The sequence below is a fragment of the Daktulosphaira vitifoliae genome, unplaced genomic scaffold, assembly GCF_025091365.1.
Source record: "Daktulosphaira vitifoliae isolate Bord-2020 unplaced genomic scaffold, ASM2509136v1 Scaffold_1, whole genome shotgun sequence".
Taxonomy (NCBI): domain Eukaryota; kingdom Metazoa; phylum Arthropoda; class Insecta; order Hemiptera; family Phylloxeridae; genus Daktulosphaira; species Daktulosphaira vitifoliae.
The window spans coordinates 69,213,876-69,240,892 of NW_026099572.1; the positions used below are offsets into that span (position 1 = coordinate 69,213,876).

Below are 27,017 nucleotides of genomic sequence, written 5' to 3' on the forward strand. Positions count from 1 at the left end.
AAGTTGGGTTGGGTTGGGTTTATACCTTATCATGAATCTGAGTTTGATTTTGTTCTGCGTCAATCATGGAATATTGGATTGAAACAATTAGACTAATTATTGTTATCGGTTGTGTTTAAGTTAGTTAATAATTTCATCATGGTGTATGCATAGCGCTATAATCTATACCATATAAACAGACGTTGCTTTAACTTGTTGGTATTGTGTTAATTTAAGTCTATATTTATACCATTATAACCATAATGGTAATAAAAATTATAATGGTTATTACCTGAAAGATATGTTACAAACAGTTGTAAACACGTTCAGACGGGGTTCAAACAGATATGAACGCGTTCAGTCAGGTTTAAACATGTTCAGACTTGTTGAATCGAGATCATACGATTCCAGGAAAACATGGTATGCTGTTCTGTAAACCGGCATAGTGTCATCACTTTAATATTGTCTAACATCTAATTAATCATATATTATATTATAATTTATGAATTAAGATATAACACTACTTTTTTACCCTACTAGATATATAGTAACCAGTATAGTATTAGTACTACTATTTCTTAGAAATGGCGGCTATATATTCGATGTTAATTATACACAGACGGCATCGTAATTATTTTCATAAAATACAAATGCTTATGAGTGTTATAGTATAGTAATACCTTTGATAATGGAAATATGATCACCTATAATAATATAATATATATTACGAATGTGAACCGGAATGAATACAAGCGCCGTCTTTATACAAATGATTCTATAATTATAATTAAATCATAATAAAATTAAAAAAAAAAAAATATATATTAAACACATACCTTATCATGAATCTGAGTTTGATTTTGTTCTGCGTCAATCATGGAATATTGGATTGGGTTGGGCTGTGGTCGATTTTCGATATTTATGTAATAATCAACCATACTCCAAATATCAGGCAATAATTCTTGAGACTGTGAAAATAGAGTAATTGAATTAACAAAACATACATAGAGATTTAAAAATGACTTACCATATCTTGTGAAAATTGTTAAATTTTTATATTATTTAGAATATTAGCAAATTCGTATTCACCAAGTACTGGAGACAGCAGATTAGTTTTCATATTATGTAGTAATTTTTAAAAATTCTTCGCTTATACCCTTTTACTCGATGACTGTGATCACACAGACTCTCGTTCAATTTTATAGCATGATTTTTAAAATGATGATTTATCATTTTTAATTACTCTGCGATTGGATGAAAATTTATTGACACTTTCAAAATATTTGCTGGAGTGGGTTACAAGAGATGATTAACGGTTTTGAAATTTGCTGATTGCACTTTATTTAAATGCTAACTGTGTCACTTCCATTTTACATGAAGTAAAAGTCTATTAGATATTTAATCATCGTTCTATCTGTTATCGTTTAATTTTTATTTTTAAAATATTATGCATCGTGAGAAATTATCATTTGAGATCACTATAAAATAATCAACAAGTATGAGATTATAATAATTTTTATTTTATTTTCATAAACAACATTTTTACAAATGACACATTCAAATGTTTTCAGGATTTTTTTTCTCCATTATTACTGCAATTTTTTCATCCATAAAATCAAAAATATCGTTTCAGCATCCCCATTTTTTCAATTTGTTCAAATGAATGCATTACACCGTTGTTAGGATACTCTTCATCATTGTCGTTATCTCATTGATACTTTGATTGATATAAATTGGTATTATTTATAAAATAACATACATAGTTTAACGCTTAATAATTTTAAAATAGAAATAAATATTTATCCTTTAACTGCACAATTATTCATTGTGTTTAAAATATTCTGATTTGTTTGATTATTAAAATCCACTACGAATTTCTCCCATATACGCTTCACTATGCATTTGTAATTGAATGTGATTATTTCATTATACAATACCATCGACGTCTTTGGTAATAACGACGTATTAATGGTTTTTACAATTGAATAGACTAAATTTTCAGGTAACAAATAAAACTTATTTATCACCATATCCGTTGCTTTTTTATTGATTTCTTTACTCTGCATTGATAGCAAGTTACAAGTTTCGTATTTTTCTTTTATCACTTCTAGAAGACATAGTTTCATTTCGTTTCTTTCAAAATAGGTTTTCGTTAGTTAATGATACACGATCTGTTTTCTGTTCTTCGACACCTTTATTCGATATGGATAAATAACTTTTCGAGAAACATTTTGATTTGACAATATTAATCATCGTACTCAGATATATTTTTGATTTACTAGAATCGTCCATAAACGAAATAAGTTCACTAATGATGTTTATAAAGTTTATAAATTTATCATCCGATATCCAAAAGTACATACTTGGTGTTATGATTATTATAATTGGAACGTATCGATCAATTACCCATGTGCAACCGATATGCAAAAATTTTTGTTCTATGAAACTGAAATTGAAGACCGATGTAGCCAGTACAGCAAACTCAGGTTGAGATTGATTCCGAATAGTCAATCTTATATCTTTTCCTCACGTAGTCATTTTCATCATGTTCATCTTGAATAGCATACTGTTATACTTCACTGATTACGCACAAATAAGAAAACAGTTATAATATGATTGATTTTCCACAAACGAATGTGTTATAAACCAACTTTGAATAATAGGAGAGGGGGGAATACACACATCTATGAAGTGAGAAGTGCTGATTTCAAGGTAAATTATCATAAGTGAAATATCAAAGGAATTATGGTTTTTACACTAGAATGAAAACGTATATATAACAACTATTGATGGAGAGAGAAAATAATATTTCAGAGAACACATAAATAAATTGATTTGGGTGATATCAAGTGAGATACTGATTGATACGCTAATTTAAATGTTGATGGAGGTGTTATATTAAATTAATTGTTATCAAATTGTTTCACTGATAACCAACACACACCTTTCGATTTCTTATTTTGATAAGAACGGGAGGCTTATAATGAGATTAGTGAGACGCTTTTTAAGTGGTAAGGGTGGCGCAAAATGAGTCGCATATGAGCATTATAATATCTTTGATGATGGAAATATGATTACCTAAGCGTCTGGTAGTCGATGATAGAATTCTTAGAAATTATAGCTATACATTTGATGGTATAGTAAAGAATAAAATGTGTAGGCGTGAAACACCATCAGTGGTGACATATTTTCTCATAAAATACATACGATAATCATTGTTACTGAACGGTGGTACCTTAGATGTTGGAACTATGCTTACCTAAGTGTCTGGTAACCGATTATAGCAATGTTCATATAAAAATATTTATCATAATTTCTATTTAACGTCTAATTTTAGAAGCATATTTAGCTACACCTATTCTCTACCAGTCCGGTCGGATGGTGGGCGGTGTGAGGCGGCGGCGTTCGTTTAACGATATATGTGATATAGCAATGTTTTATGGATCAGTAGAGTAATGTTTAAAATATTGTATAAAATACATACGAAAATCATTGTTACTGTACGGTGGTACCTTTGATGTTGGATATATGCTTACCTAAGCGTCTGGTAGCAGATGATAAAATTCTTAGGCATTACTTGTACATTTGATGTTGGAAACATGATCACCTAAGAGTCTGATAGCCGACAATAAAATTCTTAGAAATTATTTGTACATTTAATATTAATAACACACAGACAGCAACGCAATTGTTCTCATATAAAATAACAGACGCTTATGATCATTATATTACAATTATACCTTTGATGTCGGAAATATGCTTACCTAAGCGTCTGGTAGCCGATGATAAAATTCTTAGAAATTATAACGCCATAACGACAAACGATACCATTGTTCTCATAAAATTCATACGATAATTATTATTACTTATGACGACATCTTCAATATTAAAAAAATATGCTTACCTAAGCGTCTGGTAGTTGATGGTAAAATTCTTAGAAATGATTTGTACATTTAATAATACAGCGTCCCATAAAATTACAGACGCTTATTAGCGATATAATATTATGATACCTTTGATGTCAGACATATGCTTACCTAAGCGTCTGCTAGTCGATGATAAAATTCTTAGAAAACATTGGGTTTCATCCTCTCCCTCCCCCCGCATTAGGTTAGTTTACATAAGGTTTCGTCCTCCCATTGCATTATGTTAGTTTACGTTGGGTTTCATCGTTCTCCCCCACCATTACATTAGGTTAGTTTACGTTAGATTTAATCCCCCCGTACACTTCCTCCACCGCAAGGAAGGTGAGTGGGTGAGGCGGGGGGGGCCCAGCTCTCTCCAAATTACCCTACTCATATTATTATTTTTTTTTTAACTTTGTCTTACCAACTAAATTATCCATCAAGATGGATCAAAATGAAAAAAATTGCACACGGCCATATTTAAGAATAGTAAATATTAAATAAATTCGATTTTTTTTGTTTAATCTCGAAAGTTTTAATAAAAAAAAAATGAAATAAACATCGTCTAAAACCTTTTCTTTACTGCATTCTGAATATATGGTGGAAAAATGATCGTAGAGTAATGCAACCAAGAGAGAGTTTAGAGTTTTTATCCCATTCCCCCGAAACAAAAGATTCTTGTGCTATAGTCAGAGACAGTGTTGTAACCAAAAAAAGGATATCTAACGAGATTATAGATACATTCCATTGGCCAATTATTATTATTGGCAGTATAAGGCTTTAGCGCTAGTAGGAGTATGTGATAAGCCAAAAAAAAAAAACAAAAATATCAAGTATGAAATTTTTTTTGTCCATCGCTTTTATAAAATAAAAAAAAAAGGCAATAGATTTTTTAATGACTATAGTTTTACTTGCACGGAGTAAGAATTAATATATCCTAGAACTATTGAATCATAATACGATTTCCTTATCACATATATTATAGCAAAAAATTTAAAAATAATAATAATAATATAACATTTAAATAATTGTAACTGAAGTGAATAAGATGTAATACGTTGATAAAATTAAATATATCTAATAGATGTGTAAAAGAACTCATAATAAAGTTTTACACAAAACGTATATTTGTTTTAAGGATTTTATTATATTAGTGTAGTTGATAATACATTAAGAGCATAACGCATAAATTTATTAAAATAGGTTTATTTTAAATTAAAATTTTTCTTTAGTATTTAATTAATTTCTTTTTTTTTAATAGTAAAATTAAGTCATTGTTAAGGCGCCAGCGCCTATTCCAAATCCACAACCTTTAGGTCCAAAATGTTTACTGTAACATGCTTTGCAATAGATATCTGCATCTGGACCATCGGTTAAATTAGTAGAGTCCAAAGATTTACTGCAGCTACCACAAGTAAAGCATCTTCTGTGCCAGACTTTATTTTTACTAATCATTTGTTCAGCAGCGTAAACTTCATATCCACACCTTGGGCATCCCTTACCATTTCTACTTTTTATTCCTGACGTAGGTCTAGATTCTGGGCTATAAAAAAAGGTGAACATGTAAAATGAATTACTAATTTCAAGTAAAATTAAATATTTACAATAAAATTGTGTTTTCTCCTTTTGTAGAAATCAAAGTTGGTGAATGTCCATATCCAAAACCTTTTGGTCCAAAATATTTGCCATAACATGATCGGCAATAAATTTCTCTGTCTGGACCATCACAAGCTAAAGTAGAGTCTAATGGCCGATGGCAAGCTGCACAATTGAAGCAAATTTTATGCCACATCTAAAATTAAAGTTAATAATAAAAATTTTACTTAAGATATACTCGTAACACAAATATTTTTAAAGTTTATAAATTTTAAAATGAATGCAAGTATAATATAAATAACGTACTGTTCCTTTAGCGAGTTGTTGTTCAGCAGCGAAAACTTTACCTCCGCATCTTGGACATCCTTCTCCTTCGGGAGCTAAAATAGACGTTGTGTTTGGACTGTAAAATGGACGCGAAGCAGATATTTGGTCCTCTCTGTATACATAATAGTTATTTAATACAATAACCTTTTTAAATTACTGATTAATATCTTATAGGTCCTTTAATTTTTACTGTGATTACTGAGCATGATAATAAAATTTGTTTAATATATTTTGCTCAACATCTAGAAAATGTGTAAAAGTAACTAAAATATTGGTGATGCTGAACAGGAGTGGACTGAGACCTAAAGGTTTAGATGGAAAAATGTTTAAAAGACACTTTTATGAATGCAAAGGGCTTTTGTTTTTGCTCATTGGATCAACAAGTATAAGAAATCTTTCTTAATATAATTTTTCTTTTATTAAAAATTAAACTCTAGATTATAATAACTTTGTCTTTCTTTTGCTCATAAACAAAGTTCAGAACTTCATGTAACACACAGCACCAAAAAATGTACATTAGAGACATGAAATATATAGAGACATATTTTTTTCCTAGAACATAACGAAGTTCCTGTGGTATTATACCTATAATACATTTTTACAAATTAAATGTCCTAGAAGTAGTCTAGTTTATGAATAATTATACAAATTTATTACTTGTGGCTAATATTATTTAAAATTAAAACAATATTAAAATTATTTTTAATTTAAACTAAAAAATTGCGACTTTTTAGTAACATTTTTGTGGCTTTTTAAATATAATATATTTTAGTATTAAATTAATAATATTTTTAATATAGTTTTAATTTTTAATTTTTATAAATGTTTGTAATCCTAAGTGTGGTTCATAAATAAAAAAAAATTTTTAATTAAAAAATAAATCATTTGCCGACTATTCGGCTATTTGAGGTCCAAGTGTAGCAATTTTAAAGGACCCAGGTGGCGATCATATCAGTTCGTGCCTGATGCTGAACATCCTTTAGCATTCTCATATATGTACCTTGGCATAAGATTGTTTTTTACTTACGTTAAGCCGTCAGTTTGAAGGAAACCAGATCCACAAGCAAAACCATATCCATGAGGACCCCATTTTTTACCATAACATGTTTTACAGTATACATCACGATCTGGTCCATCACAAGCAATAATTGAATCCAACGTTTTGTTACAATCCTTGCATTTGAAACATTTTTTATGCCATTCCTATTCAATTATAAGATTTTTAACAACCCAATCAGAATAATATTGCATAAGTGTACTCATTACAAAATAGCTTACATATAATTATTAAGTAGAACTAACTTTTTTCACATTGTTTTATTTAAGATATTATATATTTTATGCAATTAAAAAATAAAACTAAGTTAAAGTTTTATTAGTTTTTTATTACAGAGAAAAACAAATTTATTTTATTTTAAATAATACATACGCTTCCTTTAGCTAAGACTTGTTCAGCAGCAAACACTACACCTCCACAACGAGGACAACCTTGACCAGGTTTAGCTTTTATTGAAGTAGTATCAACAACAGGCGCACGAGATGTACTGACATCCCTAAAAAATCAAAAATAATTAATTGAAATAACCAATAAAAACATTATTTTAATATTTCGAATATTTTGTAAATTTATATTAATACTATCAAGTTTAATCTCATAAATATATTGATTATTAAAGATATTTGTAGCAAAGTAGGGTTGTTGTTTTTTTAGAAACATGCTATGAAATTATAATTTCTTATGACATTTTGAGGTTTACACAGAATGTACCTTTCAATTTCATCGTTCAGGTCACACGTCAAACCAATTGACTGACCTCCTGTTCCACTATGCCCTATACCTCTGGGTCCAAAGCGCTTCGAATAACAAACTATAGAAAACATATTGAAAATTTAACACTGACTTAAATTTGTTTTTGGTTATCAACCTTTATTTAAATGCTAAATAAGATCATGCTATTTAATATAAATGCTATTTAGTAAATCATGCAGTGGGAATATTATTATGATTTACTATAAGTTTTCAAATATTTAGTTAATTTGCAACTTTAATGAACTTAAATAAAATTTAGGCTCTCAATATTTTTGCACATAAAACTTTTACATATAGTTAGATATCTAATACCAAAATACATAAGTGATATAATTTTGCCTGTATAATACGCCGCATTATAAAATTAAATAGTAATACTTTAAAGTAATTATTTTTTAACATCTAGGTAGCCTGTGGATTTTCGTGAAAACATTCTGAGTCTGCGCCTGTATATTAAAACTTAATAAATTTTTTACTTTTTTTTAAGTACACGGTATTTAAATTTTTAAAAATGGTTTTCTTTCTGTATAGCACAAATACATATCTATTACGATACTATAGTAAAATAAATATTATGTGATATTAGTTTTACATTAAAATAAGTTATATCTACAAATTGTTATATTGAAGGCAATATCAAATATTGCAATAAAATTATTTAAATCTGGGAAATGCTATTATCAATTTAGGTAACTTTTTTTTAAAAAGAAATAATACTCAGCCTTGTATAATATATGGACAAAAAGTTTTTAATACATAGTAATAAGATGGTTTGTATTATGTTTCTGTGTAATGTTTATAAATGCAAAACTCAATTTAATACATACCCATTGTACGTAGGATCGCTTTGAAGTGCTCCTGCGCCTTGTCCATAACCATAACCTTTAGGGCCGAATTTCTTGCCGTAACATACTGATTAGGAAACGAAATGTGTTAATATCATGCAACGACAATTTGGATAAGTTAATTACCTTTGCAGTAAATATCTTTGTCAGATCCTTCGCAACAATTTACTGAGTCCAAACGTTTTGTACAAGTTGCACATTTGAAACACTCTTTATGCCAAGACTAAATTAAAAACAAAAATCAGCATTCAACACTTAAAAATTAAACGGCATTCCTCGTGTAAGTACTAGGGATTTGTAATAAAAAAAATCACATTAAGACAATGTTTTAAACAGGAACGTAGGTATTTCAAGTGAAATGCAGACAAAACCCTACCAATTTATGAATTACTGAAAAAAGAATATAATATTATAAAATACAATTTTTGAAAACACAAATATAAAAATTTTCATAGTGTTTGTTAGTTTATCAGTTATGATATTTTAAAAAGTAAAATCGTTAGGGTATAATTCGATACGTGCAATGCATTTAACAAATAGAAATTCAGATACATTGAGATTCAATCTTTACAACAGACTTGTTAAAAAATCATCAATCACCTCTACAATAAACTTCATTATTAGGTCCATCACAGTGTATCACTGAATTTAGTGTTTTATGACAGGAAATACAGTTGAAACATTCTTTATGGTATCCCTAGAATACCGTACCAATCATGTAATAATCCTACAGACTACATACAGGCATGTTGATAAGAAAGTCTTTTTGTTTTTGGTCGTGAACAAGATTGACTATTATACTTACTCTTCCTTTAGCCAACATCTGCTCAGCCATGTACACATATCCTCCGCAGCGAGGGCATCCTTCGCCTTCTGGTGCTCTAGCGATAGCCCGTGATTCTAATGGAGCTGCAGGTCTATGCATGACGGATCTATAAACGTAGTCAATCGTATAAATAAACATGTATTTTTAAATTTAATAATATTTTTTTTCGTAAAACAATTTATATATCTCAATTAAATTAGTAAATTAGATACCCAATGATAGTAGATACAATATACTAACTATAGTTTACGATAATTTATGATTAGTATTTGATTACCAGAGTCAAAGTAAAACAGTTGTACGATCAATTCAAAATAAAAGAAAAAAAATTGCAATTGTGTTTCATTAAAAACACAAATCTTATAAATAGTACCCAATTGTCAAAATTATTATTTTTATATCAAGAAAAATGTGGTAAAATTTAATAGAAATTTATTTATATAAGTTTTTCGCAATAAATAAAATTATATATATGTATGAAATTATGATTCATGAAGATCAAAAATTTGTGTAATTTTAATAAATCACTTAAAATAATGACATTTGAGTACTTTGTAAGAATCTTAAAACATGCTTCAAGTAAAAGAGAAAATTAAAAAAAAATGTTGTCAGTATAATTTTTTTTCTGTGAAATATTACTATATAAAGAGTTTATTGTAAACATTACATAATATGTTATAATGCAGTGATGCACAAATGCAACAAAAATTAAATAATTTTTCACAACCAATAATGACTCCAATCCAAAAGTGCAGCTAGCTGAAGTAAAATAAAAAATAAATTACTGTTTTTACCTTGTATAAATTTATACAAGGAAATAATATTTACAAACCATATAAATTCACCTCTCCGTAAATAATTTAGTACAGTAATGATTAACAGGGTTAATAGGTAATATTAATTGTGTTATAAATTGTAAAGAATAAGATATTAATAAGAAGTACAGTTTCAATATGTATTTGATTAAAATATTTATTAAAAGATGAAATAATTATTAGTTAAGCAGAAAGCGAAGTGTTCAATAACCGACTTAAGGTTATTGTAATTTGTAACTAAATTAAATTTATTCTCACCATTTAAAGTCCCTCGCAGGACTAGAGGAGAAAGAATGTCACTCCACGTACTTTTATTTACTTGAATCCTTTATCAGTTATTTGTAGCGTTTTAAATTTTTATTTTGGTATTTAACATTTTCAAAAATGTTTACACATCTGATGATATAATGAGATTTTATATTGGTACCTTAAGCGAGCTTCAGGCATAAAGACTAGGCATTTAAAAATAGCACAATTATAAAAATAAATGACGATTATTTTATTAATTAATAAATTAATATTATATTTTGATTCCTTTAAAGCAATTGGTGTTATTTTTGTACAAAATATGTATATAAACACATTTTTTAAGTGTGTAAGAAATTTGTTATATCTTATAATTAGCCAAAGCATCGCTTAAGCCACCTAATAAGTAATTTAAAAAATAAATAAACGATCGTAATTTAAAATTATATTATCAATTTAATGATAAATGAACAAAACAATTCTATACATGTTGCCTGTTTAATGTACATATAACTAAATGTATTGTAAATACAAGCTTGTATATTTATAAAATTAAATTTTAAAATGTATAAATTTAAACGAACAGAAATGAGAGGTGAAATTGTATGTATAAGCAAATATTAAAAAACGTTTTACTCTTGCATGCAAAAACAAACATAGGTTGATAGATAGGTTTATTTTCTTCAGGTGGTCAGGTATTAAATTGGGTTGGTTCTTCATTATAAGCTGTTAAAATATAAATAAAACATATTTACTTTACTATTTGAAATATTTTTTAAAAATACTCCTAAGCTGAGATTTCAATTCCCTATTGTGTTTATGTTTTATATGGCGTAGAAAATAATTTTAAATTAATTTTTATGAAATAACTCTCACATAAAAACTTAAGATATCGGTCAAAAAGTTTTCTCTAGCCTGTTAAACTCAAATCAATTTCTACTGTTTATTAAATGTTTATAATTATTTCTTTGAAAATTAGGTATATAGGTTATTTAAGTTCTTGTAATAGGTGTAAGTTAAATGAAGTTTTAAATTGACTTACACGTGAGCAAGATGATCACCAGTGTCAGTACTTAGGCAACCAGCACCACCACCGAAACCGTATCCTTTTGGTCCGTATTTCCTTCCGTGACAATTTTTACAATACAATTCTTTGTCGTGTTCGGCGCAGTTGGTTGAGTCCAAGAATTTACCGCACATTTCTGTTGATAAATTTAATGAAATTTTGAGTTAATGAGATGTATACATGTATTATTGTTTTTTTTATTATTACCACATTTGAAGCACATTTTGTGCCATTTATGTCCTCCAGCAATACGTTCCTCAGCGGCGTATACGGATTTGTCGCATTTAGGGCATTTTGGGTGTTCGACTGGGACGAAAGGCATTTTGGTAGTTGATTATCAAAATTAAACTAAAAATGAAATTCTTTATTAACATTTGAAGTATTAACAGTTATATATATTTTTATACAATGTCCACATACATACAATATCTAAAAAGATATTTCGATAAAATGTTGTTTTTAAGTGGAAACTAGGTTGGCTTTTTTTTTATAATATTAGTTTTACAAAAATTAAAAAGATAGAAAATTTACTTTTATAAAAAAATCAATTTTAGGATAATAATGAAATCATAAAGAACTTATTATAGTTACTAAAATACTTTTATTATATATGTATATTTATTGATAGAGTTGTAATAAGTTTAAATACATTGTCGATTAATGTTCTATTTATAATTATTATTATAAATTTTTAATTTGAAATAATTATTATTTTATAGTATCAAATTATTGTTAGTGTTATTATTATTATAATTACTTCATGAAAACAATTTTTATTATTTTTTATATTTTATTTCGTAAATTATTTAATGAAATTTGTTAAATTTCATTAAAATATCGTAAAATTGATATATTGTTTTATATTACAACAGAACATTTAAATATAGATATGATTAAATAGCTAAAATAAAAACAATTAACTAAATTCTATATAAATCAACAAAATCTATTAGGCAGAAACTAAATACTTATAATGATGTATAAGAAAAGATATGCAGACATGTAAAATGACACGTCTCTCAAACTATAAGTATTTATAGCATTTGGCGAAGTCAGAATTGTACACAACTGGCAGCTAGCCATTATTTACTTCTGGATAGTTTAGATATACAACTATGACATATAGGTCATGATTTTTTCGAAACTATTTGAAGTTTGCCAGTGATGATATTCCTTGATTTAAAGAGAAAATTAATTAAACATTTTACATTCAGATATTCAAAAAAGAAATATAAAATTGTACTACTTTAACTAATTAAACAATTTTTTTTTAGATTTATACGAAGTTTGTTAGTTACAAATTTTGAACGCAATGGTTTAAAATGTAGCAATTTAAATAGTCAAAATATAATCTTGAAATGATACTCTTATAACTGAAGCACAAACAGTTTTATTTCATGTTTTCGTATGACCGTTAAAAAATTAATGAGTTTTAATTAAGTTTGATTGTATGTGACGATTTGTGAATTATTCTAAAATCTAAAAATACTGAAGCAATTTAACTAGTACTCTAACAGTATATAATAGTAATAAAACCACGGCAAATAATGTCCATCTATTTCCTTTTATGGATGTAAATAAAGAAAAAAATATCATTGACCTCCAAAGAACCATTTTTGGGGACTTTTAAATACATTTATTGAAACTTGATTTTGAAAGTATTACAATTGTTGACATACAAAAATGTGATAGTTAGTGTTTTAATACTAAGTTTTTAAATTCATTTTAAATGAAATAACTAAATTATAACCAACAAATGCATATGATTGACAATATTTAAATATTAGTTGCTTTTAATAAATATTTTAACTAATATTATCTTTTATAACTCCTTGCTTATAAGAATAGTTAATAATTATATTTTTCATATAATTAAAATAAAATAACTCGTTATAAGATAATTTTAATTAAAAAACACATTAATCCAATACCAATTGTCTCACAGCTATACAGAAAAATTAAATTACTATAAAAACTAATTGATATTTGTTTTCATAATTATAGTTAGTGTATAAAAATCAAACTTTAATTTCAATTATAGTTAATGTATAAATTAACATTTAATAACTTTTCCCTATGTAACTTTACGAATTGATCTTACCTTAAGAGAAAAGAAGAGTATGTACTGGCGTGTTCAGCTTCGCTTTTGTAAATGTTCTCAAATTATACTTAATGTGTAGTAGTGCTTTTATCCCTACTACAGTATTGCACACGGCACATTTGCTCCGCCTTTTTAGCTACTCCTACGCAAATTTAATATTCCTTAATTCCCCGCAGAACTTATTCGGGATAAAAATTGTGTTTAAAAAACAAACAATTTTACCATATTTTCACTTACACTTAAAAACTATTGCCAATATCAACAAAAAAAAAAAATTTATTGTTATTAATAATTTTGGGATCATATTCTTCCAAAAAATTTACTTGAGGATTTTATGGTTCAATTTAAAAATATATAATTATGAAATAATATCAGTTGGTAAAAAGCCATTAAATATTATTTTAGAACTTTCTTGACTCAATTTTTAAAATTAAAACTATTACCCTCACCGGACACCCATTTATTTTGTTTTGGTTTATTTAAAGAACTTATTACATAAGTATACTATGTAAAAGAGCAAACGGTATAGCAATAATTAAACGTAACTGAAAAGTAAAGTGTGTATATAACATTCCTGTATAATACAAAACAAGTAGCCTGAAAAATGTTTTTTTAGAAAACATAAAAATGATTCATTACTGTATATCAAACAAATAATCATATATAATATTTTTACATTTTTTATGATAAAAATCATTGTAATACAAATTAAATATTTTACTTAATTTTAAATATAAAGTCAATATTTAAATAAAATTTACTATAATTAATAAATAATTAAAATTGTCAAAAATATTCCTTATTTAAAATATATATAGAAAAATTAAACCACTAAATTTTAAAACTATTATAATATGTTTAAAAGAAAATTATTGAAGTCCATTAAGTTGATGTTTAATGATTATTATGATCTTGTTAAATATATTTACTAAAGTAAAAGTTGATTAATTTAAAAAAAAAATGTGTACATGATGCAATAAAATGTAAAACTTTGACTTCATAAACATACTGCAAATACATATAAAAAAAGAATATAGACATGAGACTATAGCAGCAAACAAAGTTCTCAGTACAACAACCAGACAAGTCCAATTATTTTAAAAATAAAATTTTTGTTGGTTTCAAATTATTTGATTTTCAATGTACTTTAGTACACAATTAGGTTTTATATTCTTTATAATTTAGAATAACAATTATACCATACTCACTAATGAAAAAATGTTGAGTAAATTATTTCTCTTGATAAATGTCTAAGAGTAGATTTATATGGTTGTTACACTTAGTCATTCAAATTATGTTTTATTATTGATTCGAAGATATTTATCATATTCATTATAGTAAATTATAGTAAACTTAATATAAATTCAACATATATAATGAATTATATAGTCAAATATTCAGCCTAACATTGATTGGGGCGCAACTAGACCAAAATGTCTGAGGGTGCTAAAAGAAGATGTGAAGAAATGACACAGACCTGTAAGAGGTGTGGGCAACGAAGCACTCATAATATTTCTGCTAACATAGGTATGTGTAATGAAAATAAAAATTGCTATCATTATACAATGTAATGCAATCATACAATCAACAATCATTATCTGCATACGTATATAAATATATTTGGATGTCTAAGTTAACGTGGCAAAATACAACATTTTTGTTTGAATTATTCTAAAATTATAGTTTTGACAAAAAATTAAATAAATAAAAATTACATAAATTATTGCTTAAAGTTCTTAATGATGTATCCATGTTTATAGTTGAGTTCTGACGTTTCTGACTCATGGCAGAGTTTCTGTTAGAACTCAACTGTAAACATGGATACATCCTTAAGCACTTCAAGCAAAAAAATAATCCATGAAAGCTTTAACACATTCATATATCAATTATATCAATATTTGAACGACAAAACCAAGAAATGCATTCTAATTTTCTTTAGGGGCGCTATAATCCTCCCTAACACCCCTCTAGTTGTGCCTATGAAGTAAGAAATTCTTAAATTATAGCTAAGTATAATTTTTTTTGTTCATCAGTTAATTTTGAATAATTTTACTTGAAAAAAATATACAACTTAAAAAAGATTTCTGATTATATCACTGGACGTTTTTAAAATGTAGCTCTAATAATATTATAATTTTCGACTAAGAATCTCAAATTTCGCTGCCAACTTTATATTTTTTATTCGCCATATTATCAATAGTATAAACAAAAATGTCTAACACCCTCACACCAATTAACTGAATTAATATCAATTTATAAAAGCCGTCCTATTAAAGGGTCGACAATTTTATTTTAGCCTACTAAAGGTTATTATGTATTATTTACGTCTCTGTTATAATGATATTAAAAAATGATTTCAATGTTGTTGAAAAATAATTTTAAAAAATGTTTAATTGTAACTAGTTAGTTAAAATTAAAGTAAAACCTTATTCAAAAAAAGGTAGCCCTAAAACTTTTTTTCTCTGTAGTTTATTTTAATTAAAAATTTATGGAAACTTATAGAGTTCCATTTGTAAAATCTCTTTCGAAAATAAACTATAATTATGAGCATCTTTACATTAACAATTAGGAATTGAGTGTAGTTTTCGATTTTGTTCTTAAGATATCTTATAAAAATCAAATACATCAAACTATATTAATAAAAATAAAGTAAATATTTTATTTTATTCTCTCACTCAAGAAAAAAAAACGAAATAATCATTAAAATTTTAGTTTTACAGTGTTTTGAAGATCAAATTTGACATCATTTAATGTACCAAATTATAAATGATGAAATTTTAAAATTATCATGTATTATACAAAACATATTTATGGTTGTAAACATTTCTATATATACCATAGTATTCCTATTTTGACAATAACTCATTATTGTTATAAAAAAATCATTGTCCCATTTTTTATTTTTTTAGTGTCTTTTGACCTTTTGTTATGTATAGAAAAATAATTATAAATACATAGCACTTTTATTCCTGTGACTTATTGCAAGTTTATTGTTGACGATCAATTTTTGATGATTTTCTTGATTTTTTAGTTAGTTAAATTTCGAGCTGAGTAGAGGCTCATTCTCCTAATCCTTTCCCCTACATCTATGACACATAAATACATACAAATACATTTAGTATTGAGGCGCCGCATATAGTATGATTTTACCGGATCGAATTTGATCCCCAGTCCATCGTTGAAGAGCACTTCTGGTATCCTCACACATGTCCATGTAAAAAATAATTTTTATCATGGACACAAAAATTATTTCAGAAATTCAAATAGAAACATAACCGTTAGTTTTATGAAGTACTTATAAAAGTTATGACAATGTTGCTCATTCAGTATTATGTAATCGATAAACGTTTATAATAACGCAACTATGTAAATAATAGTTTACACTGTTTACAAATATTTATAAATAATATTTTAATGACATTAATTAATTACTTAACTAGAGTATAAAAATATTTATTGATAAATAAATAAAAAGTTTATGTTAAGAAACTTTTTTGATATTAGTCATGGAACCAGTGGTGCAACTAGGAAAATTAAAGGGTTATAATCCTCCCACCCTAAATGATATGGGATGTTTCAATTTTTAGTTGTAATAACCTTTATTTTTATTACTCGTTCAAGTTTTCTAAAGATCAAAAAAAAAAGTAATACTCACCCACAGGAAATTACATTCTGGTCACGCCATTGCATAGAATTAATATGCTGTCTAATTTATTATTAACTGATACAAATTCATTAGAAAAATGATTTTAGCATTTAGCCGGTTCGCTAATTCTAATAAAATTTATATTTTTGGCCTGCTCAGCGCTAATAAGATTGAAAATAATGAATCAATTGTAGGGCGTTGACATATTGTTTTTTTAAAATCACCTGCGCGATCTTTTTAATTTTTCAAATTCTTGGCAAACAATGTAAGGTGTATGCGTGGAAAAATAATTTCTTAATCTATTTCCGTCCAATGATACCTTATGTATATGCGTGGGTGGCTCAAGGATTAATAAGAAGAACGGAAGAAAGGAAAAAATCAGAGGGAACATAGTTTTATAAAGTTTATAATATAATATGCCAAAATAAAACGCGACCTCCTTATCTAAACGACCGAAATAGGACACGTTCTGAACCTGGCCAAAACGACGCGATACGATAGAGTCAATATAAGATAAAATTCTTACTCTTATGAGTCTCTCGTCTATTTTGGTTTTCAATTCCGTCCGACGATATGATGACTTACCATCTATTTTGAAGAGGTGTACTTTGGTTAAAAACATTTAACCGTTCATAAATCATAATTATGCAATGACAGTGCAGTGAAGATTTTATAAACAAGAGAAATATTATTCTCCCTCTTTAGAGCCTTGAGTAAAATTATATCTATTATTATTCTATTTATAGTAACTAAATATTATCATAAGTATTGACTAGCAAGGATATTTTCCTATTATGGTTATAAGTAAGTACTTTATGGGTTATACTGTTCACTTGATTAATCAGGTCATTAAATATTGCTCAGACATAAAATTGTGTGTATTTTGATGTTTATTTTCACAAATTTATTTATAGGGGCTTTTCATGTAATTAACAAAATTGTGTCAATAAGCAAAATAAGATAAAATAAACAAATATAAACAAATTGCTTAATTTTGATGTGACTGAGGGAAATTAACCACTATTAAAGCTTTTATTTCACTAGTGAAAACTGGTATCATTTTCAAATTAAGAGAAACGGGAAAAAAATTGATTAATAAATTATTTAAAAGTCTAGCTTAAAAAATAAAAATAAATAAAACTTATTTCCTTCGTTTTTTTTTTTTATGGTTCCGTTTATAAAAAATATGAACCAAAATATAATAGCATCATAGTATGACAATACAGGTTGTTGTCAATTCATGTATTTAATATTTTAAATGTTTGGATTTTTTTTTTATAAATGTTTTAGTTAAGATGTTTATAAAAAAAATTTATATTACATGTTGACTTTAAATTTTAAATCAGAAGAAAGTATAAAAATAAGGTAACATATATGTTCATTAAGTAATAATAAAATGTAATAAATACATTTATTAATAAATTTTATATTTACAATAATTCGAATGGCCACTATTAAATATTTAAAATAATAATTGTATGATTTAGAATAATAATTTTTTTTAACCTTAACGACAAATCAATCATATTTTAACACATAATACAAATTTAAATTGCATACTTTTTTCATAGTAAAAATAAAATAAAATATTCTTAATTAAAAATGTCTAGAATTTCATGTAATACTAGGTTAATTTTTATTTCCATTGTTCTAATAATCTCGCCGAACCAATGTACACAATGCAAGTTTAGATTTGTAGAAACTTCAAAAGTTAAAAATGAATTTAAATATACAATAAATATATTTTAAATAGTTATGGAGTTGAATGTTTTACCCCTATACCCTTCTAAGATCTGGCTCTAATTTCTATAATTCCATAAGAAATGGGTCTAAAATTTAATATAGACATACACATGACTCGAGTGAACGGTTTGCGTAGGGACCTTGCACACGGCGATTATTTTTAATCTGAGTAGTTTTTATAATTACATACCATTAATATATGTTTTAAAATATATTATTTAATGATATTTATGAAGGTTTATACCATGTATATTGTACTATCAATGAGACAATCCTCTAAGTAAAATAACTATTAACATAAAAAATTAGCATTTTTAAGAAAGCTCCATTAAAAGTATGATTATAATTATATTTTGTATAATTAAATTTCTAAAATAATTATTAGTTTTTTTTTCTTACGTTTTTCTTTTGGCAATGACACGTTTAAAAATTATGAAAATTTTTTAGAGAAACAGTGAAACATTTTAAGTATTGTTTTTTAATGTTAATTTTGTGTATAAGCTTAACCCTTTTATTAAAAATAGAAAATAGTCGCTCTAAAAAAAATTTAAGTTTCAATAAGACATTTGAATGTGATATAATGAATCTTTAATGTGGCAAAAAAGTATAGTTTTGAAATTACATCGGTTCCTGCACTAATTGGAATGATTAAAAGTTATATTATTTGGTTCTATCGTGCCAGAAAATTCTACAACTATATAGTTATTGAAAGATATATCATTAAACAAATAAAGCCAAATAAATTTTTATTTATATAATTATTTTTTTTTGTTTTTTCTTGTTTTAAATTTTTAACATCTGATAATTTGTAATAATCTAAATAAATTATGTTTGTTTCATCAAAGGGATAATCAAATACTTTTTAAATTATAAATAATTTTTATTTCAGACTAATTGTTAATAACACAAAGATATCAATTGCTAGGTAACGTAATTTTTAAAATATTTTTAAATTAAACAAACAGTTTTGCTCTTTAGGAGGCGATCTGACGTAAACAAAGAAAGTTCAAGTATTTTTTTTTATGATGACACCACAAACCGAACATAACGAAAAAGCTATAGTGTTCTCTAAAAAGTTTGTACTTGGTTAAAATTGGAGAATGCCGCGCTCGAGTAGTATGTTTACAAAGCCTTCTTGGCAATTACACAAGTTTCAAGAACTGAAATCAGAGTTGAATTTCGTTAAGCACAAACTGGACAACTTCAACAGTGAAACATGGCATTCACATACAACCAAAATGAATCCTGCTGGATTAGTCATTGGTCATCTGAAGAAAAATATACGTCCTGATTTTTTGACTTAAGCTTGGTGTAAGTTCTATGAGATCTTTGGCAATTCTTTTTTGATTACTCAAGAACGTACATCCAAAGCTAATTTCAACTTTGTACATCTCTGTGAAGCTGTTATTTCTGCACTGAATCATTACATATCACTAAATCATCGTAACTTAAATTTCGACTGGTTGGCCATGACACTTAACCCGTACCATGAATCCAATGGTCAACCTGAAATTATTACTGACGACCGCTTAATATTGAACACATTAGACAAATGGGAATTTGGTCCGGACTATACTGGTGACATATTTCAAATGAAATATCACGAACATTTATTGGAGACTGTTTCAAAAAGATTTGTTGTTGGTGTAAGTTTGGTAACGGCCGATGGTAGCATAGATTGTCAAAATGATCCAGAAGAACAAGATATACTGTCATGCATTTACATAATTACGAAGTAATGGTAGGCTTGAACATATTAAAAGACAGAGGGTCATTTGTGTTAAAAACGTTTACGATATTCGAATGTAATACGATTTGTAGAATATATTTGCTTTGTTGTCTATTTAAATCTGTCGAAATTCAGAAACCAGCGACCAATAAGTCCAGGAATTCAGAAATGTATATCGTATGCAAAAATTTGCAGAGCCTTTCATTCAGTCGTTTTTCGAAAGTCAAAACCACGAAGACGCAATGTTTCCTCTCAGACAAATACCCAGAACTTTTATTAACGAAATATTCAAGTTTTCAAGTTATTTTATCGAGAGAAACATTAGGTCGTGGTTTCTAAAGGCCGAGTATTATAATGAAATGAAGGAAATTCAAATTTATGTGTGCAAAGAGTTTATCAAAAGGTACAATTTGAAACCGATTCGTGAAGACCAAACTGTTATATCGAAAAACGTACCTAAAAACCCATTACAGTGGAGTCGCGGCATAGTGGTGACGTGGCATAGTTTGGTCCAGTATAGATTTAATCTGACACTGATTAAAATCACTATCATAAAAAACGCTACAATGCAAATTTGTAGATAGTGTTTAATTCTAAGAAATTGGTGGATAATTACAAAAGCAACATCAACTTCTATTTGCAAGTTTGAAATTGACATCATTAAATAGAAAAAATGGTATTGTTAAAATCAATTTGCAATCAGGAAATTTTATAATTATTATTTACAGTAAATTTTTTATTTCATCTATTGTTAAATTCAGGTGAAACTAAAAATCATTTTTATTTTAGATTTATGATTTATATAGCAAAATGTTACGAAAAAATTTGGAATGTTATAGACTGGTAGTAGCACACACAAATAGAGTAAAAAAATTAATAAATTTCAAAGTAAAATTATATAATATCAAATCTAATTTGACAATATACTTTAAAAATATTAGAAATGAATAATTTTAATTGTTTGTATGGATAAAGCTGGTTAAGCTACTTGTTATTTGATTAAAGGATTTTTTTTTAATTTTTGAAGGTAATATCTTCAACTAAATACGAATTGTAATCANAGGATATTTTTAATTTTTGAAGGTAATATCTTCAACTAAATACGAATTGTAATCATCTGACGTATCGTTGAAAAAAGTAGGTTAAGTGAGGGTTGAAAAAATAAATCGCGGCCTCAAAAAAAACGCATAGTAAAATAACATTAACATGCATTCAAAAATTATTCTCACGAGTGGAGACTATAGCGTTGGGATCCTTTTTATTTATTGAAGTTATTGAATCTTAATGAGATAAAAATCAAATAATTTAAAAATTTTTTTCTAACTCAAAAAAAATGCAAAATATTAATTGCTATAGGCGGATGCGAACCTCGTACCCTAAGCGTGAAAGACACAAGTGTTACCGATTCGGCAACTGTTCGTCGTATGATAAAATTAGCAATTTAAGCTAAGTCAAATTTAAAAGTTATTTTTTCGACTTTAAAAAAGCAAAAAAATTTAAATAAGTTTAATTTCTTATGTCTTATGAACTTTATTCTATGTCAATTCAATTATATAATATTCATGAAAGTCAGTGAATTGCCCTTATAAAATATTTTAAAATAAAATAAAATACAAAACCCAGAATTTTAACACAAAAATAGCATAATTTTCACCAAGAAGAAAATGTATATTTCGAATTTTTTTTTTTTTCATTGTAAAGTTATAATATAAGCTTTAATTTAAGATTAAATAAAACTGTAAATATTTCCGTTTTTAAACGTCAAAAATTAAGTTGAAAAATGTAGTTTTTGTAAAAAAGTTGCTATTTTAAATCTCTCCCAGTGGGCAGGTTAAGTGTTAGATTTTCAAAAAAATTATATCAAATGAAAGGGAAATATCTAAGGTTTTAGTATAAAAAAACTTATGTTGATTTGTTGATTTTTTAAAAAGTTATGGAAGTTTTAAGAAAAAAAGTAAAAAAAATGACAAAATATACCGATTTTTAAATTTGTAATTTTTTTGGACATTTGCGGGGAAGGAGGGAAAATTTTTCAATTTTTAAGGGTAATGTCTTCAACTAGATACGATTTGTGATCTTTTGATATATTGTTGAAAGAAATCGGTCCAGTGAGAGCTGAGAATTTTAAATTTGTAATTTTTTTGGAGGTTTCCCCCATTTACGGGGAACGGGGGAATTTTTTTCAATTTTTAAGGGTAATGTCTTCGATTAGATACGATTTGTGATCTTTTGATGTATTGTTGAAAGAAATCGGTCCAGTGAGAGCTGAGAAAAAGTGGCAACAGACATAAAAAAAAACACATCATGGTAAATTTAATACCTTCTCAGCTTCGCATCAATGCTAAAAGTATAATAAGAAGAAATTTGACGTCTTGTACGCGGAAAAGATGAGCCGTCGTGACTTAAGCCTTCGAGAAGAAGCTGAAATATTGTACAAGGACATGACAAAATTTTGCAATTTAGAAAATAATAAATGGAATAAAAAATTATGTGTCACAGGTAAAATTTTGTATGGGAAAGCCAGTAAATAAAGTACGTGTATCAAAATTTTGTGATGGGTCGTTACTTGAGTGTAAAAATAAGATAATAGATAAATTTCCTTACGTTGAAAGAACTATTGATAAAAATACTCGATCCTCGTATTTCAAATCTCAACTGAAAAACTGTAAATCAGATACAACAGTTTGTGATTTGACAGATGTTTATTTGGAAAATCATATAAACAATCTCAAGTTACAATACAATTGTTTGAATACCATCTTAAATTCATTGAAGCACACTACGAACGATATGTTTCTAATTGGATACCCACTGCACACTCAAATAGCCATCGGATGTTTTTTTGCAATGACTGGTATGTTTGAGTCGTATGCAATTTTGAAACCTAATCGTAATTGCGGGCACGCTTTTGCATTTTTTGGTATCCAGAGAAACAATTGGTGGCTTGATATTTTATACAAAGTCTTAGACAATATTTTACCTACCTTTGATGATTACGCAGATTCTGACAAAGCCTTAATCTCACTGCTTCCAATACAACATCTCATAGAACAAAAATCTTATCATGAAATTGTTGAACTTAATAACTTGTGTCTTTAATATGAAGTCGAACCAATTCTGTTGGACTTTCTTCGACCATAGATGTTTTCTTCATACTTAAGACTCATGATCTGATATTATAGTTTTAATATCAATACCAATTGTGACTTCATTTGTATTTTGACATTTGTCTTTATTATATCATATTACCGTATAACTCATATGCTTGCCGCAGTTACTCTACACATAGTAATTTACTATTACAAGTTATACTGTCGGATGTCTTCTACTTGTTACATGAAAATGACTAATATATTTTCTATTTGTTATGTATTGAAAGAATCAATAATTTTATTACTGAAATTTTCTTGGGTTATTATTTTTTTTAGACATTATTTCATTTATAATTAACTCATTTTTTTTTTGTGTGATTTTTTAAATTTTTATTGCAATTTGTTTGCATTTAAAATTTTGTTTATACTAAGATTTCAATTTTTGTTTTATTCTTTAATATTTTTATTTGTTAATGTTTTCTTTTCCAAATTTAATTTTTTTTGTTTATAAAATAAATTAATTATCATTTATAAAATTTACAAGTCTCTTATAAAATAATCTCCTAGTATATGAATTTATATTATTTTAACAAAGTTCATATTTAAATAAAAATTATTTTTTTGATTATTGATTATTATTGGTACAAACTAAAAATTATTCGTTTTAGCTTCGATGCGAAGCTGAGAAGGTATTGGTTTTACTATGATGTGTTTTTTTTTATTTTTTGTGTCTGTTACCACTTTTTCTCAGCTCTCACCGAACGGATTTCTTTCAACGATACATCAAAAGATCACAAATCGTATCTAATCGAAGACATTACCCTTAAAAATTGAAAAAAATTCCCCGTTCCCCGTAAATGGGGGAAACCTCCAAAAAAATTACAAATTTAAAAATCGCTAATTTTCGAAATTTTTTCAATTTTTTTTACTAAAATGTGCCGTTACTTTTTCAAAAATGAACATATCAATATATATATATTTTTTTTTATAGATGCTTGATGTCTTTACCTATCATTTGATATATTTTTTTTGTAAATTTGACTGTTTATCTGCCCACAGGGGGGGATTTAAAAAGACAACTTTTTCACAAAAAATTAACTTTTTCAACTTAACTTTTGAAAATGTTCCGGAAAGTCTGACACTTTTATATATATCTTAAATTAAAGCTAATGTAATATACTTTAATTTGAAAAAAAAATTTTGACCTCTGGTCTTGTCTTTACGGCGAAAATCGCTACCGAATGCTATTTTCGTGTGAAAATTCTCGATTTTATTTTTTACATTTTTAACTTTATAATGCTATAACTTATTGAAAAGTGTATGGATCCACACAATTTTTTTCTGAGAAATAATATTTTTTAATAAACCCTTTTTCGTTTGACATACTTTATCTTAATCGAGATATTAATAAGGAACCAGCAGATTATGTAGCTTTTGGGATAAAACACCAATTTTTTTAAAATTTAACACTATCTAAAGATTTGCATCGAAGCGTTTTTTTTGATAGTGATTTTAATCACTGTCAGATATCATTATACTTAATCCAACTATACCACGACACCACTGTACCACGACCCCCCTGTGCTCGGTTTTTTAATAGTTCAGTTGAGATAAATATTTGTATTTTTTTATCATGCTTAATATTTTTACATTTTATATTTTTTTAATACAATATACCTAATTATTTTACTCTAATAAGTAAATAATAAATATGTATATTAACAATAATATATAATCTATTTTTGTCATATTTTCCTTATAAAGTAACTATTATAAAAAAATCCATTATATATAGTAGTATATTATGTCCCAAAAAATACTTAAAAAAATTAAGAAGTTAAGTTAAATAAAAATTAATAACAAAACTGACTAAAAAATGGTTTGATATAAATATTTTCCAAGCTTCTATGAACATAAATATTAATCTACCTTTTACATTAACTTTACTTTTATCAGTTTATATCAGCATTTTTTTACTTATGTACCTATTTTAGCTTCGATGCGAAGCTGAGAAGGTATCGGTTTTACAATGTGTTTTTTTTTTGTCTGTTACCACTTTTTATCAGCTCTCATAGAACCGATTTCTTTCAATGATACGTCAAAAGATCACAAATCGTATATATTCGAAGACATTACCCTCAAAAATTGAAAAAATTTCCCTCGTTCGCCGTAAATGGAGGAAATCTCCAAATAAATTACAAATTTAAAAGTCGCTAATTTTTGACATTTTTTCAATTTTTTATACTTAAAACTGCCATAACTTTTTTAAAAATAACTAAATCAATATAATTTTTTTTTATAGATGCATGATGTTTTTATCTATCATTTGGTATATTTTTTTTATAAATCTGACTTTTTACTTGGCTACAGGGGGGATTCAAAATGACAACTTTTTCACAAAAAATTAACTTTTTCAACTTGACTTTTGAAAATGTTCCGGAAAATCTGACATTTTTATATATATATCTTAAATTAAAGCTAATGTAATATACTTTATCATGGAAAAAAAAAAATGTTGTACTTTATTTTGTCTTCACGGTGAAAATAATTACTGAATGCTATTTTTGTGTAAAAATTTGCGATTTTATATTTTACATTTTTAACTTTATAATGCTATAACTTATTGAAAAGTGTATGGATCAATACATTTTTTTTATGAGAAATAATATTTATATACATCTTCATTCAACATACTTTTTTTTTAAATAACACCATTTCCCTTTATATATTTATATATTATAAATATTTATTTATTCATATATTACACTTATAAATCATAAAACTTGTAATCAGGATATAAAAAGGAAATAGGAGATCATGTAGCTTTTGGAATCCATCAATTTTTAAAATTAAACACTATCTACAGATTTGCATCGAAGCGTTTTTTATGATAGTAATTTTAATCAGTGTCAGATATCATTATACTTGACCCAACTATGCAACATCCTCACTGTGCTGGGTCTTTTGTTATTATATCACTACTCACTGTTAATATATTTATCTCTGAATATTCTTGATCTCCTAAATATAAATTATAAATAATAGATTTATTAGATTCGATGCAAAGCTGAGTATTAATTTTACTATGATGTGTTATTTTTTTACTATAAAGCTATTTAAATTTTAGTTCTTTTTTTTGTTTTAACAAAAACTTTAAATTTTATTATTTTTATTATACTTTAGATAATTTTTTAAATTTATGAAACTATAAATATACACAATTAGTTGTAAGAAAAAATCTTTTTTACTAATTAACTTTTATTGTAGTATCCTTTTTAAACAGTTTATGAT

At 26.5% G+C, this 27,017-nt stretch overlaps 1 protein-coding gene and 1 long non-coding RNA gene across 9 annotated transcripts; both read right to left on the reverse strand.

Annotated features, from left to right (window-relative positions):
- Window positions 1–283: 283 nt before the first annotated feature.
- LOC126900392 (uncharacterized) lies at window positions 284–4,269 on the reverse strand. 3 transcript variants are annotated; one of them, XR_007702849.1, is made up of 3 exons: window positions 3,516–4,269; window positions 1,007–2,558; window positions 284–947 (listed from the first exon to the last, which is right to left on the reverse strand). It is a non-coding gene; the product is annotated as an uncharacterized LOC126900392 (long non-coding RNA). The 3 variants fall into 3 exon arrangements; XR_007702847.1 differs by lacking the exon at window positions 3,516–4,269 and having other exon boundaries at window positions 1,007–2,257; window positions 2,343–3,498; XR_007702850.1 differs by lacking the exon at window positions 3,516–4,269 and having other exon boundaries at window positions 284–409; window positions 816–947; window positions 1,007–3,498.
- Window positions 4,270–5,007: 738 nt separating this feature from the next.
- Window positions 5,008–13,659, reverse strand: LOC126900400 (muscle LIM protein 1-like). Of its 6 annotated transcripts, none has more exons than XM_050676098.1 (11): window positions 13,517–13,659; window positions 11,623–11,763; window positions 11,392–11,551; window positions 9,268–9,394; window positions 8,589–8,685; window positions 8,445–8,529; window positions 7,237–7,360; window positions 6,835–7,010; window positions 5,787–5,919; window positions 5,489–5,676; window positions 5,008–5,427 (listed from the first exon to the last, which is right to left on the reverse strand). In XM_050676098.1, exons 2-11 carry the CDS (start codon window positions 11,735–11,737, stop codon window positions 5,151–5,153), a joined length of 1,482 nt encoding a protein of 493 aa, XP_050532055.1. In that variant the 5' UTR covers window positions 11,738–11,763; window positions 13,517–13,659; the 3' UTR covers window positions 5,008–5,150. The 6 variants fall into 6 exon arrangements, 5 of the variants coding, with proteins under 5 accessions (XP_050532055.1, XP_050532046.1, XP_050532066.1 ...); XM_050676089.1 differs by lacking the exons at window positions 8,445–8,529; window positions 8,589–8,685 and adding exons at window positions 7,576–7,675; window positions 9,063–9,159; XR_007702851.1 differs by lacking the exons at window positions 5,008–5,427; window positions 5,489–5,676; window positions 5,787–5,919; window positions 6,835–7,010 and adding an exon at window positions 7,576–7,675 and having other exon boundaries at window positions 7,232–7,360.
- Window positions 13,660–27,017: the final 13,358 nt, after the last annotated feature.

Coding starts and splice junctions, on each gene's coding strand:
- LOC126900400 (XM_050676089.1), bottom strand. CDS start 11,737: ATGCCTTTCGTCCCAGTCGAACACCCAAAATGCCCTAAATGCGACAAA. Junction 7,011..7,236: donor AAGTCTTAGCTAAAGGAAGC/GTATGTATTATT, acceptor ATAATTGAATAG/GAATGGCATAAAAAATGTTT. Junction 5,677..5,786: donor AACAACTCGCTAAAGGAACA/GTACGTTATTTA, acceptor CTTTAATTTTAG/ATGTGGCATAAAATTTGCTT.